The sequence below is a fragment of the Spea bombifrons genome, chromosome 2 (genome assembly GCF_027358695.1).
Source record: "Spea bombifrons isolate aSpeBom1 chromosome 2, aSpeBom1.2.pri, whole genome shotgun sequence".
NCBI classification, from domain to species: Eukaryota; Metazoa; Chordata; class Amphibia; order Anura; family Pelobatidae; genus Spea; species Spea bombifrons.
In genome coordinates, this window is record NC_071088.1 from 127,211,119 (window position 1) to 127,227,232 (window position 16,114).

Sequence of the window (16,114 nt, forward strand, 5' to 3'; positions counted from 1 at the left end):
TTTTGTACTAAACGCGTTTATTTATACTGTTTTTCTATCTTTTTATAAAGATTTTACCATAAAAGCTCAAGTGTTTTGTTGATTGATGGATTAACATCCTCTGAGTTCTGTGTCACATTTTAGACACCGGTGCACACAGTATCTACATGTAAATTATGTTTGTCTTTAAATGTTTAAGTACTATGTACCCCTTGCTTGTGTTTGTAACGATGCTTTATGGTCCTAGGATGACAATCTCATCCCATCATCTGTCCAGACACATTTACAGTCATCTTTGTCCAAGGCTGGTATTTTAAGCCTTGCACTGGGTTAAAGAAGTGATGTTGCGCAGACCCCTGTACTCTGTATGAAAAAATAGGATATTCAGAGCCTGGCACATTGCCCCGGTTTGTTTCCCTCCTCCGACCACCTTTACCTTTTCTCCTTTTCCAGTACTGCCTTCTTAACATTGAAACCAAACCTCACAACCTTTTTGTTGCTTAATTAATAGTTTTTCTGAAATCAGCTTTGAAACCCCCCAAGCTTAATAAATGTTTAATACATTATTCTACAGTTTCCATCTTGGAAATGGAGTATGAAGGAATATTTACTAACATACTTTATTTCCATTTTCCATTGAAACACGTGTTTGTTTATTGATTTTTTTTTTTTTGTATTATTCATGTTCCAGGAGATGTAAAATGTAGGTAACCGGTTGGCAAGGAGATACGATATGTTTGGATGAAGAGCACCTTTAGAAAGGCTGATGGCAGGCATTACTGGCTGTGGGTCATTGAATAAACTGCAACCCATGTGATCCTTTAATGTTGTGCTTTCGAAGCATAGTGGGAAATGTAGTTCATTTAGTTGTAAAGAGCTTCACGTTCCAGTCCCCTGAAACACAGCATCGTTGGGACATGTTTCTTAGAACGTCTGTCTTCATTTTAGCTATTATTCAGTGATTGTGCAGCCATGTCGATGTGCGTATGTGTTATATGGAACTATGGACCGGTTGGGTTCTGAAGCAATATCTTCTGAAAAAGCACAAACTACCTGTTTTTACTCTGCTGTTACAAATCCAGCCTTTGGTGGCATCATGCATCCTGTGACATCATCCTGCACTAACGAATTAGGTCATCATTTGCATATCGGGTCATAGCAATTACATGATAAAGGGAATAACCCAATGTATAAAGAACATTTGTTTTTTTTTTTTTGTATGAATTGTTCATACTGATTTTTCCACGGCTAACACTTTTCAGTACAATTGCTTTGTATTCATAACTTCAGTTTTTCGTTTGACTCTACGTTTGTTGGCATTTCTTTCAATATAATGTATCAACAGCCAAAAGAATGGCTTATTGTAAAATACACTGAAAAAAGACACAAAATGGGAACATGTATTTCTGTTCTGTGTAATGCTTCTGTGTTTTATGCAAACTGTCCATACTGTATATATGTATTTATGTCTTTTTAATGCATAAGTAGTTTTTACTTAAGCTTTGTTAAAAAATATTTCTTTCCTAATTTTGGTCATCCAGAGTCTGGTTCTTTTTTTTTTGTTTTGTTGCTTAGTTATTCTATTTGATAAATTGAGATTCCAATAACATCAAGACGCAGAATGTATATAAAAGCTTGCGGTCATCCTTCATTTATCATTGGGTAGAAGAAAATAACATCTTTTCGACCGTTCAACAGCATTACAATATATTCATTATTTTTGCAGAATATGGATTTTATCTATTAAAAAAAAAAAAAAAAAAATACACTAATGCTGGAAGATTCCTACAATACCGTTATCCATGGCTACTAAAAACATATTTCTGGCAACTAATTTTGTGTTATTTAATGGTGATCTATATTGATGCATCCATTCCATGTGTGTGTCCTCCCAAATTCTATGTGCATTTGTACAACTCTGTTTACTAGTTCGTAAAACGCTCACACTCCTTGTATTTCAATTGCCAGTCTGGTCTAATATGCCCCAGCATCTATTTGGCTTCTTCTGGTCGCTTATTTTGTCATATGATGTAACATGAATAATAACAAGCTTTTTAAAAAAAAAAAGTATCATGGGGGAGCTTTCTTTGATCATTTGATATATATATATATAAATATATATATTATATACTTATACTTGTATATCATGCATACAGCAATTTATTTACCTTCCCACCCTTTGCCTGACCTACGGCAGAGCTCCAAGCTGCTCTCTCCACAGTCAGCATCTTCCCTGCGAGGGGAGCTGTGCCTTTAACACAGGGAGTGCTGGGATATTGATATTTGTTTTATATTGCACCATCATTTTCTATAGCGCTGTACATAACAAGTAGTGTAGAACGTAACAGTTTGGCTTACAGAGACGAGGTAATCAGAATGCTACTCAGAAGCACTGACAATCTCAAGGCTATGATGGCGTATTGTATCGGTGTTTTAAAAGGTGTGCAGCTCCTTCTAATGCAGTCTTTCAAGTCTCCATATGGGCCTCTCCTGTAACTGGCCCGTTAAGCAGCTGGACACTGGGGCGAGGGGGCAATCGGCCCCTGGTTTTGCTGTTGTGAAGCGGGCTGGCAGAGATAAGTGTTCTAAACAATCGTATCACAAATGTAGGTGAAAGAATTGAGTAACACCTAACACTTTACTGAATTATATAGAGATGGGCATGCTGGTCATTGCTTCAGTACAAGCCAAGTTCACTCGAAATGGAAAGTTCTCGTGTGCTGCGAAGGAATCGTGCAAAACGGAAAAATGCAAAGCTCCGGATCTCACTCAGCTGTCCGATGAGCCAGGCCTGGGCTTAAGCCCCATGGCCCATCTCTGCGATCGGATGAATTCTAAAATGAGATTTTTGGTTCGTAGGGATCATTATGGTTTTGTCGGATAACCCCTTTACTTAGTTTGAGTATTTTATGAATTAGCTGGCCCTCTTTAGATATGAACCCTTTAAGTGCCAGGGCTATTGTACACCTACAGGACCAGAGCAATTTTTATTATTTTCCCCTCAAATGTCCTCTTTTTCCATGAAAAGAGGTTATTAAGGGTTGTAAAATATTCTTAAGGGTAGTATAATTATCTTATTTATTAAGTGCTAGAAAATTATGCAGCACTGTACAATTGGAATGGGGCTGTTAACACACAACAAATGTTCATTAATATTAAAAAGACGCATCATGTATTTTATCGATAAGGTAATATCATATGCAGAAAACAAGTCATTTTGGGACAATGTCCAGAAGTGCCGTCACTACCTGTATTTAGCCACAAGATGGCAACAGCTTCGGGAAGGTTTTTGTTCACTGTTCACACAGGGTAACCTTAATAAAGTTTTTCCGGGAAAGCACAAAAAAAATTCGATTTGTTGGCGGCAGCTGCTGTTGACAGCGCGAGAGAGGTTTCTGAGGTGGGTGTTTTGGGTTGAAATGTGTGTTGTTTGCGACTAAACACGGGTCATTCTTGGGGATACCGGTAATAGTTCTGATTTTTTTCCCGTTAACAGCCAGTACGTATCCCAGAGCTTGCTTGAGGCATTGGTACAGCACTCAGTGCACCGTCTTTCAGGTAGTGGCAGCGCGTGCATGAGCAGAGACGTCAATAAATACTGCCTGCATACCGTCAGGGCCCCTCATTATACAGGGTTTACCAAACCGTCAAAAACATTAAATCATTTGTTTCGTGCAATGCCCGTCATCTGCTACTCGTTTTCTCCACTAGGGGCAGTGTTGCAACATGGGTTTCTTCCTTGTTATATTTCTTTTTGTCTATTTTTATTAAGGGACCTTTGTGAAAAACTACAATCCATGCATTTCCCTTCTTCTCTTCACCAACCATCACGATCTGCATCTTATTACAGCAAGAATATGAAAGAAAAAAAAATCATTATTGCCTAGGTTGCCATATTGGCAATGCTTTCCTAGGCACATCTAATATTTACATGTTGCTGATGAGCACCTATGATTTTCTTCCTGACTAATTTGATGCGTAAACCTAACTAAATGATTAATTTCATGATTATATATATATATATATATATATATATATATATATATATATATATATATAGGCAAGGCCGCACTGCAAAATAGAATGGAACTTTAAGAAGTAAAAGTAGCAGATATTTAGTTTATGTAATTAGACATGTGAGTTACTTCATTCCTTGGTTCCTGTTCAGTTTCTTACTATTGTCATTAAATATACGGATCATAAATGGGCTTTGTTTTCTAGGTGATCATGGCGCTCACTGGAAGTTTCTTTAATAGATTGAGATCCCTGGCAGTTACTTTGGAGAAGGAGACAGAGCAATTGGAGAATGTGTTCACCCAAGATGAGAGTGGCAAGTATCAAATGAAAATATTTTGTATCTGCCAACACAAGCTGAGCTCTGGGAAGTGCTGAATTAAAACGCACCAGTCATCCATTGTTTATGTATAATTTGTGATGATATCTAAACTGTTGTAGCTCTTTCCATAGATGAGCTCATTTGCTGGTAAGTGGGCTATTGCAGCACCAGTAACACTCTTGGGGCACTAAGACATGTTATCAACTTATTAGCTTGGTTATATGGTAGTGTTTTAACCCTTTCAGTCTCCTTAGTCTCCTGTGCCTTTGTTTCAGCACCCGGCACATCTCCCTGACGCTACATGGGAAATCAGACTGTCTATCGACAGCCGGATCTCTTTCCTGTTGGCAGAAGGCAGCAGTTCTGGCTTCCTGTCAACTGATTGTGATCGCCAGTACACTATAGTTCAAGGAATGCCTGATCACTCGATCAGGCATTCCCTTCCGATAGGTCAATCATTGCTCCACCTGCTGGCTGATTGCAAAATATTTTCTCCTCTTACAAAAAAAATAATAAATAAAGATTTAAAAAAATTTGAAATATAAATAAAATGTAAAAATAAAATGATTGGGAGCCCAGTGATGTCACCATGACATATTATATATCACACCATGACATCACTGGCGTAAAAAATGTATGAGATCCCAAACAGGATTGCATGCTATACTGCACTGGGAATGGTGCAAAATCAAAACAAATTTAAAATAAAGAATATACTTTTTATATAAAAAGCGCCCCTTAGTACCTTATTAACAAAAGAAGCCCATACCTGTCCTGAAAAAATTATGTATAATTTGTGTGGGTTCATCAAATCATGATTTAACAAATATATAGTAAAAATGACAAAAAAATATATTTTGGTCCTGAAAACCCTTAGGGCTCAGGGGGGTTAAGTAATTCTACCCTTGCCTCTTGTAATAATCTATTTAACATGCTCTAAATCTTCCTGATTGGTTGCAATTAGTCTTTCACTTTGTTGGGTGTGAGAAACACAGTTTCCCTAAATGTCTTACTACTTATCTTTTTTAAAAAATCTAGCAACTCACGCTATAGTGTTAAATGCTTTATGAGTAGCGTTACTGCTGTTTACATCTTGGACCCTTTGTGTAAAAGTGCGATGTATATTAACCCCTTCATTCCCCTATAGACGTACCGGGACGTCCAAAAAACGCCCACAAAGAAACCCCTATGGACGTCCCGGTACGTCCAGCCCTTTGTGCAGCGTCAGGGACACATCCCTGCCGCTGCACGGGAGACTCACTCCCCCCTGGCAGCAGAAGCCGGCATCGCCTCACAGACCTCACAGACCTCACAGATCTCACAGACCTGCATAGAGATCACAGTGTGATCGGTGCAGGGGGATCGCGGGGAGGGGAGTGAGAAACCATCTCTCTCACTCCCCCTCCCGTCCTGTAAGAGAAAAGCAGAAAAAAAGTTAATTCATTTAAAAAATAATATTTAAAAAAATCATTAAAATAATAATATAAATAATACAAAAAAAATTATAATGTGAGCTGTGATGTCATTGTGACATCACTGGCATGTTCAGGAGGTCTCTAGGAGGACCTCTAACCATTTCGGTGTAAAAATAATATATAAAAAATGTAAAAAAATTAAAATTTAAAAATTATATAAAAAAAGATAATAAAAAAAATTATTAAAAAACCTTACTTCCCATTGCCCTAGCATAACATCTAGCCAGTATAACCCTCCTGCCCCCGTTCACAACCCCCAAACCCGTTAAGCCATAGGCATAAAAATTATACAAAATTGTACACCTTATAGTATGCTCCCTGGTGCTGGGAAAGTCTGGAAAATCTATATAAATTAGGTATTTCCGAAATCAGGACACCTGAATTAATAAAATTGGAGCGGATTTTCCATCACTTTACCTAATTTTGTGAGGATTCAGAGGGAAAATGTAAAAAAAAATTAGTTTATTTTTCTAATCTTCGCTAGTTTTTACTAAATTTCTCATTCTAAAATTTCAGCTAATCATCCAACTATGGTGTCAAACGAAAGCTATATCTCTCCTTGAAAAAACAATATATAGTTTATATGGGTACACTATTCACAGGAAAAGAGAATCATCGCTAAACTGACATACCCCAAAAATGGCAAAATTGCTCTGGGCTTTGAGGTACCAAAAACCCCTGGGATTGAAGGGGTTAAGATGCTTGTAACTTTTTAATTTGGGTTATAAGAGAATTTTTTTTAATGTATTTAATTAGGTGCTATACCTTCACAATGCATGGTAATTCTTACTGCTTTCCCCCCAGATTATGTGGATGAATCTCCAATGCGAGTCTTGCACGATTTGCGTTCAGAAATAAAAGTGTTGAAGGTGAGGTAGTACGCATATGTAATGTTTACCTTGGTATATGTAAGCAGTTTTATTGTGAATCACTTTACATGAGAATAGCAGATCAGAGACGCTACTCGGCACATCTAGCATTTTATTTTCAAACCTTATTTGGTCCTGGGTCATGCGTTATTTTCAGGATAGCCTTATGTATATTTTAATAATTCCCAAGATTGCCATGAGACCAACTATAATGCTTTACCATACACTGGTACACATTTGCCAGCATGGCCTCTTATTAAACAAAGCAAGAATTCAGCATATACCCAGTGAATACCATTCAAAACAAAATATCTATGGAATAAATTCTGGGGATTTCCTTCACACTATATGGCCATATGTTGCTTAGCTGCCACTATGTCAAAGTACCACTCGTTTAGGTTGCGCTCCGCAATTTTTGTATACTTTCTCGCATCAGCCTAACTTTGTCTTAATTGGTTCTGTAAATTCTGTTTATGTATGAGTCCTCTTAAAACCGGCGTGTGTTCCTAAGGACCTACCTCTTAGACCATCTAATCAAAGCTTTATCATAAAACAAGTTACCCATTTTTTTTTTTAATTTTTAATTAATGCCTTTTGACTTGAGGGGAAATCTACAGACACCATAAATCTAAATTTATAGTGCGTTCAAAATTGTTTACCAACTAATAATACTTTGTTTCACAGGGTGACATTCAGACCACAATTGATAAGAAACATTTGAAAGACCAAGAACTCATGGCTTTTATACGAGTATGCAAAGTACTACAACAGAGAACAGCTTCAGATATTCAGCAGATCAAGAATATATTTCAGCAGTATGGCTATACTCCTCTCTCCAGTGGAGATTCAGGTAATTCTCATGTTGCCAGCAAGAGATATAAAACATGCTCTATGACAAATATTTGAGACCACCTTCAATTATTAAGTTTGTTATATATATATATATATATATATATATATATATATATATATATATATATATATCTCTATATATGTGTGTGTGTATCATTAAATTAAATTTATTTTTTCCTGAATATATTTACCCTTTTCACTTGGGACCCTCTGTATATGTAGTTTGGGGGGGGGATCTTTTTCCCCCCTCTCCTGTGTAATTTTTCACTTTTTTCCTCTGCTCAAGCTTTTTAGGAGCCATCTTGACTTTATCTGTCTTTTGTCTAGAGGGTGAAGTGTCAAAAGGAAATCTAAAGTCCGAGAATGAAGAACAGAGCTCCCAGGAGTCTGTGGACCTGCCTCCTTCGCCAGCACTTGAAAAGCAGTCATGTTCTAGAGATTTACTGCGCGTTCCCCAACTTTCAGACTTTGGTCTTTCTCACTATCAACTTCCACCAGTATGGTTCCCACAAAGTACTCAATTCAACCCAAAGAAGTCAGCGGAGGAAGAAAAGAAACCTTTGTTCCGGGAAATAGCCCCAGTTAATGCGCCAAAGACTCCGAAGTGCGCCCTTAGGATGGAAGATGACTTTTCACAAATTGTTAATTTCGGCATATGTGATGCCAGCACAAATCTAAATGATGATTACACAATGGCGCTGATCAGCAAGAAAGTACAGAAAAGGGAAAGGTAACTATAGTATATGCGGTGTACATAAAGCAAATAGAAATGCTGATTAATGGATGGAAGTCCAGTGAGTGTTATGATGTTACTGTAAATAGTGTCAGAGTGAGTGTTACTATAAAGTATACACCTGTTTCTGTATTCTGGACACATCTAAAATAACTTGATACATTTGGGTGTAAATTACATGCATCAGAAAAGCAGAAAGTACAGTTTTCTGCCGGCAGAGAATTGCGTTAGAAGTTAAACAATAAAACAAAACGACATGTACTTATGCCATTCCTTCCCTTCAGAGTGCCTGAAGAAGATGCTCCGGACTCTTGTTCTTCAGGAAATCTGAAAACTCTTCTGGCAACTCCTTCCCACTTGTCTCATCGGACCAGTAAATATATCATTACATTCATGTTTCTAGTGTTGCTTTGTATAGTAAATAGAGGTGTTTTTCTTCTCCTATGTAAATTGGCAAAGGGAAAGAAAAGCACTATCTTTGTCATACTGATTTTAGTGCATCAAAAAAAAAAATGATGATTGTAATTAATACTTCTATATAAGAAAAAAATGTGTAAGGTAGAACAGTCACCCATTTGCTAACCCCTGTGGCTGCGTGTACCCACAATATCTTGTGATGCATGAGATTTCTGTACTCACAAATAATTTACCAGATGCAAAACAATGTGGGATCTGCTGTGTACTCACTATAAACAGCATTTGTCAGGAGACCATACTTATTACTGTAGATCAAAACAGATGTTAAATACCCACATTAGTTCACTACATAAAAAAAAAAAACACTTGTCTCCGTGGACCTCTCCCATTTGCTCTGGCCACTGGTGGCAACTGTTGTGGGTTTGGTGTTGGTGCCAGTGCTGACAGTTTGCTCCTCAGGGGTGCTACCAACTTACCCCTTCTCCCTTATAACACAACAAGCGCCTTGCAGTGCACTCATCTTCACACTCTCAAAATGATCCAACACTTTACTATGGTGGTGTAGACCAAGTGAGGTTGTAGTGTGTTTTTCATGACAGCGTGAGTGGTGCTAGTTGAATGGAAGTAGCACCACGTCTAACAGACAAATTATCAGATGATGATCTGTTGATTTTTATATGCTTTATGCGAACATAGAACCCATAGGTTAAGATTCTGTAGAACACACTGTGTGTAACGTGTTACTAGCAAATGTACTGGTAAAAAGTCATCTCACTGTAGCTCTCTTTGTTGCTTTGCAACTTGGGTACAGAAATAGAAATTACCAGAGCAGCAGGCATCCACTTACACCAGTAAAAATTGCATTTGATCCAGGGATGGATTTGTAAAAGGCACCAAACTGTGAAAGTAACACAATAATATATTAAATGTATTGTTTGTTTGTTTTAGATTTTGACAGTGTGGACTCCCCAGTACCACCAGTGTTCTTCACACCAGGTTTGAAAGTGCACCAAAAAGATACCTACAAAACCACGTCTAGGGTTGATGCAAACCCCCTTCAGAATGAAAATGATGGCGAGTAAGTTTCAAATAAGTTACATTTATACAAATCAGTATGAGCACTTGTAAACATCTGATATAGTATACGATAAGGAACATTAAACATTCTTGATCGGCATCTGGTTTTACTGAATATGACACAAGACCAAAGACTGATTAAGGTCGGAGTCTTTACAGCCGGACAAAAGTCTATTTTTTTTATGTGCTGTCAAATTGTGTTCTATTTTTCAAATTCTGTTTGAACAGGCTTCCAAACCAATGTTTCAGGGGCACAATATGTATATACTGTTTCAACTTTTTATACTTAGAATTTAGTTGCTATTTATGTTATACAGGTTCATGTAGATCATAAAAATTACCGGTATTAAATACACATACGCAACATGGTAAGTGTAACCAAAATCAGCATATTACAAGGTTTTTTTCACTGCTTATTTTAAGCTCCTCTGTGTCTTGTTGTTTTGTTTTTTTTGTTAAAATTTTGATATTTCAGAGCTTCTGAAGAGGACGCCATGAAAGCATCAGTGTCGGGAGACCTGAAAAGCATCCTGTTTACACCTGGATGTCGAGCTCCCAAAAGCAGTAAGTTGCAAAGTAATTAGGTGGTTTATATTAATGTCAATGCTTTCAAGCGCCATTACTGTGACCTGTCATCCAAACGTGAATTCACTACAAGTAAGTATGACCTGAAGTATGTAGCTTGTTAGTAAATGTACCAGCACATGCATTTAAAATTAGTTGTGATGTAAACATTTGGCTGCACAGCATTCTGGGACTATGCGGAGAGGATTGTAAGGCTGCTTGATTGCATAACAGCGGCATACTGTATACAAACACGCAGACTGAGCTAGCAAAATCACTAGCAAATGTGGCTATATAAGCAGTTATACTAATACAAAGTTCAGAATTCAGTCTTTTTTCTACAGAAAGCTATTAGCATAGGTAAAGTAATCTGCACAGTCCAATGACCCCTTTTGTTTTTGCCGCATGAAAGCGTGAGATGTTTTGATTCGTTTATATTAAGAGTAGCGGGATTATGGTTTGTTTATTGTGCTTTGCTCTGATATGTAGAAGAGGTGCGTAATGGAAGCGTTTTTCTGTTTTAGATGCTGTCAACCAAAGCTCTCCAGTCGCACCAACGTTTTGCACACCAGGATTAAAAGTCCATAAGAAGGAAGTCACTTCTGGGTTTATGGAGACTGCGGTGGCTTTAGAACCAACAATGGTTAATACCACTACCACTCCACCGTTACCAGCATTTGAGGCAAACTGGCTGAAGATTGATACAGCGGTAAGTGCTTTTCCAGACACATGGTGGAGGAAAAAGTTAGAGCCATGCAGGTAAATTATCAATTATTTGTCGATTTAGCTCATGGGTATATTTGGTTAGCAGCAAGGAAGGTTTTAAGGAGGGGGAGAAATGCATGTGATGTGAGCTGTGACGTGTAGTGATCTTCCAATATTAAAATGCATGTAACAGCATATATAGTGTAATACTGCTTATATATGGAAGGACCCCTTTTCCCACTTAGGTATTGCACTCACACATGTAGGTCTTTTTACCAAATATATAACATGACCAGCAGACTCAAACAAGGCATTTCCATTAATAAATGATACATTATAAAGAGTTTCATAAACAAGTGTCCTTTAATGTAAGTCCGAAGTCTTCAATCATGCTGTAAATGGTAAAAAAGAGATTAAGGTAAGTGTGTTGCATCATTTAATGTGTGAGAAAACTTGGTGGAGAAATGCCACCGATTTAACTGGACATTGTACAGCGCCAGCAAAGTGGTTCCTCCAGCAGAATCCCACTGGGGACAGGCCTTTATAATGTTTACAAGCTGAAACACAACTCTCCTTTTAGTGAATGAACCCATTGTGTGTTGGACCAATTCATATTAATGTGGTTATGGTCTATGTTTGATATTTATCAAACTATTTCGGCAGAACCATCCACTGGACATTACAGAACTTGTTCCAAGACCGGAATTCTCCCACCAGCTGTACTTGCAAGATGCTGCTCCTATGGTCTTACATTCTGATAAATATTATGAAAACCCAACTAAAATAGCTTCTCCACCCAAGATGAGGAATCACCCCTTAGACACTCCTCCGAGACCAGACATTACCTGCACTCTGACAGAAGATCTCTTCAAGGTATTATGTTCCACAGTTCAGTACTAGTTCAGGCTGTATGACACTGATCCCATAAACGTGATTCTTATTTCTATTTTTCTCACTTATGATTTTTAAGTGAGAAACGAACAAAGCACTGAATGACCAAAAGATATATACAAATACATGACCCCCAGTTAACAGCAGCCTTCAGGGCATACTATAGTGGCTGCCATAGTAACCCTAGGAATATTAAGCAATATAAGAACAAATATATAAAAGTAATACAAGAACAATTATTCTAGTGTTCAAGCCGTCGAGAACATAAATGTATAATGCACATTGACATGCAGGCAGTTTTTCACGCTCTGCTGATAAGTGTTTGTTAGGTGATGCGCAATCTCTGTAAAAACACTAAATATCATTCTCATGAAAATATTTGCATCGTTGTTGACGTTAACATTTGTGTCTCCCGTACAGTATAACATAAAGCCGTCCTCCCCTCCCAGGATTTCTGGGTATGAGAATCTCATCTGGACTCCCACCCGCCCTGAAATGACGTCCCGTGTAACAGACGACGTTTCGCAGGTTCCTGCTCGTTCTGCTTCTCACACAATTGTTTAGCAGCAGGTGCTTCTATTGAAGTGCGAGTGACGGGTTGAGCGGTTTGTGGAACAGGGTGTCGCACAAAGCACTGACCTACCAGATACTCATTGTTTTAGAGTTTATAGCTAGTTAAAGGATCGGAGGTATCTTTTGTTTTGTTTTGTATAAGGAGACTTTTTTTTGGCCGTTCTTGGTTTTGTGTGCTGTAGAGTGTTTCTAGGAGGCTCATTAATATGCAATGCATGACCAAACAGGGACTCTCCAGTACCACTTAACAGCAAATTAGATTTTCTTCTCAGGTGAGCAGACTGTACCGTAAAAAAGAAAAAATATTCCCAGTTTATCCTTACAAAGCCCTGTGTCGTTAGCAGATGGTATCTTTAATGGAACCAGAATGCACACACACACGTTTCACCAGTGCCTCTGTAGTGGATCTGTCACTCCCAATTCTTTTTGCGAAGTTTAAGAACTGCTGTTTTTGTAATGGAAATACCCACAACAGTGACAGGAAAGTCTAGACAGGTGCGGAGCCATCGTTTCTTAAGATGGTTGGCACAGATGTTAACCCCATTGAAATTGATGGGGCAAGATTTGTTGGTCGATGGAAATATAATCGTGGAAGAATGCTGAATGGCGATAACCTTCCTCTTTCTGAACATATGATGCACATTTAAAAAAAACAGGAACCATGGGTGTAGAATTGATGGGCTTGGGTTTTCTGTCTTAAGCAAGGCTGGTATTTTTACGTGCAACGGCGTGATCTATACCAACGGATCGGCGTAAATGCGAAAAAGGTTCAGTGATTCATCCCAATTTATGGCCGGCTTATGGAATTCTAAATGCCATCGGTTACAGCTGTTTAATGGTGAACCATCAAGAAAATCATGCGGGTCACAGCAGCAAACATGCAAGCGATTGTCATGGCTGGATGCCGAAATATACCTTTTGAAGAAAATGAGAGGCGTTCACAATGAGCTTTTTTGCTCCCCTTGATCGCATTTGCTGGACAGCGCTAAGAAAGGATGCAGAAGATTTGTTTTTGGCATTTCTGAAGGACATGAAAAGTCTCTCTCTCATAACGTTTAGGGGGTCGGCGTGCTAAAGTAGCACCAATATTTCTTTACCTTTTAAACCACAGATCTCCAAAACATCACGCACCTAGTTAGGGGTGGTTTTAATAACTTACTGATGGTAAAAACTATCACAATGCGCATAAATTGCAAATGAAAGGTTTGTTCCTTTTGCTTCTAGATCCTGTCCCAGTACTGCAACAATAGGATGAACACCTGTGACACGGCGTTCGAGAACAAACCAAGCATCGCGGCCCCAAAAACCAACATGCAAAGTAAAGATAAAGAAAACAGGTGAGTGCAGGCTGCATGCTTACTCAGGCCGTGTCTGTTAAAATAAAAGGACTCCTTCTCTCAAAATATACATCAACACATTCAATAATCTTCAAGTCAGGAAGATGTTTACTAGCGAAAAGCTCCATATATTTACAATTTAACTTGAAACACTACAGTATATTCACGTTGATTTAATGCTTTGGTATTTATGCTCTCACTGCCTTCCTCTTAGAATTGCCTCTTCATAATATATAATGTGGTGATTAGCATTTGTACATTTTTTGTCTGCTTTTGTGTCATGTGACACAAAAGCAGACACTATGGTTGTTGCCCCAGAAGCTTAAAATGTTTCTGAGCTATTCTCTACTATGTTTCTACAGAGTGAACTGTATTTAATCCCCTAAAGCTAGAACTCAGGGATTTACAAAATCCACCCTTCATTCATTTTTATTCTTATACATCAGAATGTTACATTTTTATGTGTTTGCTCATCAGAAATGCTTTCTGAAAAGTATTATCAAGCCGGGTCATCGGTTATGACACATGTTAACCAAGTAAAATTTTATTTTGCAGATTGTGATGAAGATTGTGTTGGCCTCTCATGAACAAAACACCAAGAACCAAATACATAATCCTCTGTTATAACTATTACTGCTGGGGTAGTTATTTACACAATAACCACAACACATATGTATGGAGGGTGGGGTTAACTATGTAAAATGTCATTTTGTATAATATGTATTTAACCTGTAATACAGTATTGGCAGTATTATCATCCCTGGATGGCATATTAATTGTATTGTAATGCTTTGTATTTCTCCGAGCAGTCTTAGTTTATTGTTCTGGGTGTTTTATAGAGAATTGTTGTACCAGGGACATATTTAGCCCACAGGGGGAGATCTACCATATGCCTTCATATTTTTGTTTAATTAAATCTGTGGCCGCCTGGCTTATCTGTAATGAGCACTTCTGATGGCATTTTCTGTGAAGCATAGATTTATGGGTATGATGGTGAAATGGTCATGTTGGGCCTGGAGTGGACCAGCTTACTGTGACAGGCTGTTCAGCTGTGGACAGCAGTTATAAAGAGACATTCCACCTTGATCCTTTGAGTATTTATAGGGGAAAATATACTTTTACATATATCGTGAGTAGCTCCACAACACTACTTTTATTCACCTCTGGATGCTGAAATTATGTAGCCTACTGCAATAAACAAAAAGTGCCCACAGTTGGCTTTTCATTTTTTTTTTTTTACCACTCATTGATGTGCTTCACCAGAATAACCTTTACCTAGAAGTAAAGGGGGGGGGGAGTACCATTATGATTGAGAAAATCTCTCTGATTCAACTCTTACCCACATACGGCAGCCAGGGGCCTCTTTTCCACAACTGCTGGGCTCCCAAAAAACATTTAACCGCTTAAGGACAACGGGTGGTCCCTAAACCCATTAAAAACACTGCATTTTGAGTCCCGTACATGTACGGGCTTTGTCATTAAGGGGAGAAACTATTTCTCACTCTTCTCCAAGTCTTGTTGTGCTGATCAGACAGCATTGCAATAATCGCAGTCAGCAGGGTCTAGAGAGATTGAGCTGCAGTGAATCAGGCATTCTTTGAATGGCCATGTCCCGGTGCTCGCCATTACACATAATCAGGCGGCAGAAATCCACCCACCACGAAGAAACCAGGCTGTCGTTAGACAAAGCGCATGTAAACCCATTTGCAGAGCACAGTGTCGTATCAATCCCAGACAGAAGGACATGCTCTTGCTGATAGCTCTGCTAGGTCAGACAATAAACCTAATATTTAAAAAACACTGTTTTCTTAATAGCTCTGTGTTAAATTGATTGTAAAGCGGAGAGGAATACAAGCCTTAAACAATCACAAAATTAAAGCCATATCCAAGCGAGGAGATTCTCAAATTACAAAATGTTAATACATTCAGAGTAGGTTTCATTGTACAAGGCTACGCATCCCCTCGATATTATTCACACAAATTATTAATATTTATATTATACCCTCAATATAAAGCTCTCCTTGACCGTTAAAAGTACGTATATGTGCGGTTATCTTAAATATCGGGAACAAAATAGCACATAATGAAACCAAATCTGACAGCAGCTAACAGCCATTCTCATCTGCATGATCTCTTCTCCGGTTCCGACGCGCTTTAGGTGCTTACCATGTATTTGGTGTCTTATGTAGAAGATAATAGCAAATCTGTATTCAGAAAAAGCACGGCCTTTTTATTTTGCCTTTGCAAACACCCCAATGGCCTGCACTAAAAGCTAAAAAGCCAATCTAGCACTTACAACTCCATGA

At 38.2% G+C, this 16,114-nt stretch overlaps 1 protein-coding gene and 1 long non-coding RNA gene across 2 annotated transcripts in view; both read left to right on the forward strand.

The window, feature by feature from the left end:
* Positions 1–16,114, forward strand: part of LOC128474158 (uncharacterized) — a 67,362-nt gene that overhangs the window by 42,740 nt on the left and 8,508 nt on the right. The gene's annotated exons all lie outside the window — the stretch shown is intronic.
* SKA3 (spindle and kinetochore associated complex subunit 3) lies at positions 3,304–15,021 on the forward strand. Its single transcript, XM_053456433.1, has 13 exons — positions 3,304–3,379; positions 4,201–4,309; positions 6,595–6,659; positions 7,344–7,509; positions 7,839–8,241; positions 8,529–8,617; positions 9,610–9,739; positions 10,214–10,302; positions 10,827–11,011; positions 11,671–11,880; positions 12,319–12,426; positions 13,696–13,808; positions 14,364–15,021. The coding sequence occupies exons 2-13, from the start codon at positions 4,207–4,209 to the stop codon at positions 14,368–14,370; spliced, it is 1,668 nt and encodes a 555-aa protein (XP_053312408.1). The 5' UTR covers positions 3,304–3,379; positions 4,201–4,206; the 3' UTR covers positions 14,371–15,021.

Coding starts and splice junctions, on each gene's coding strand:
- SKA3 (XM_053456433.1), top strand. CDS start 4,207: ATGGCGCTCACTGGAAGTTTCTTTAATAGATTGAGATCCCTGGCAGTT. Junction 4,310..6,594: donor GTTCACCCAAGATGAGAGTG/GCAAGTATCAAA, acceptor CTTTCCCCCCAG/ATTATGTGGATGAATCTCCA. Junction 7,510..7,838: donor TCTCTCCAGTGGAGATTCAG/GTAATTCTCATG, acceptor TCTTTTGTCTAG/AGGGTGAAGTGTCAAAAGGA.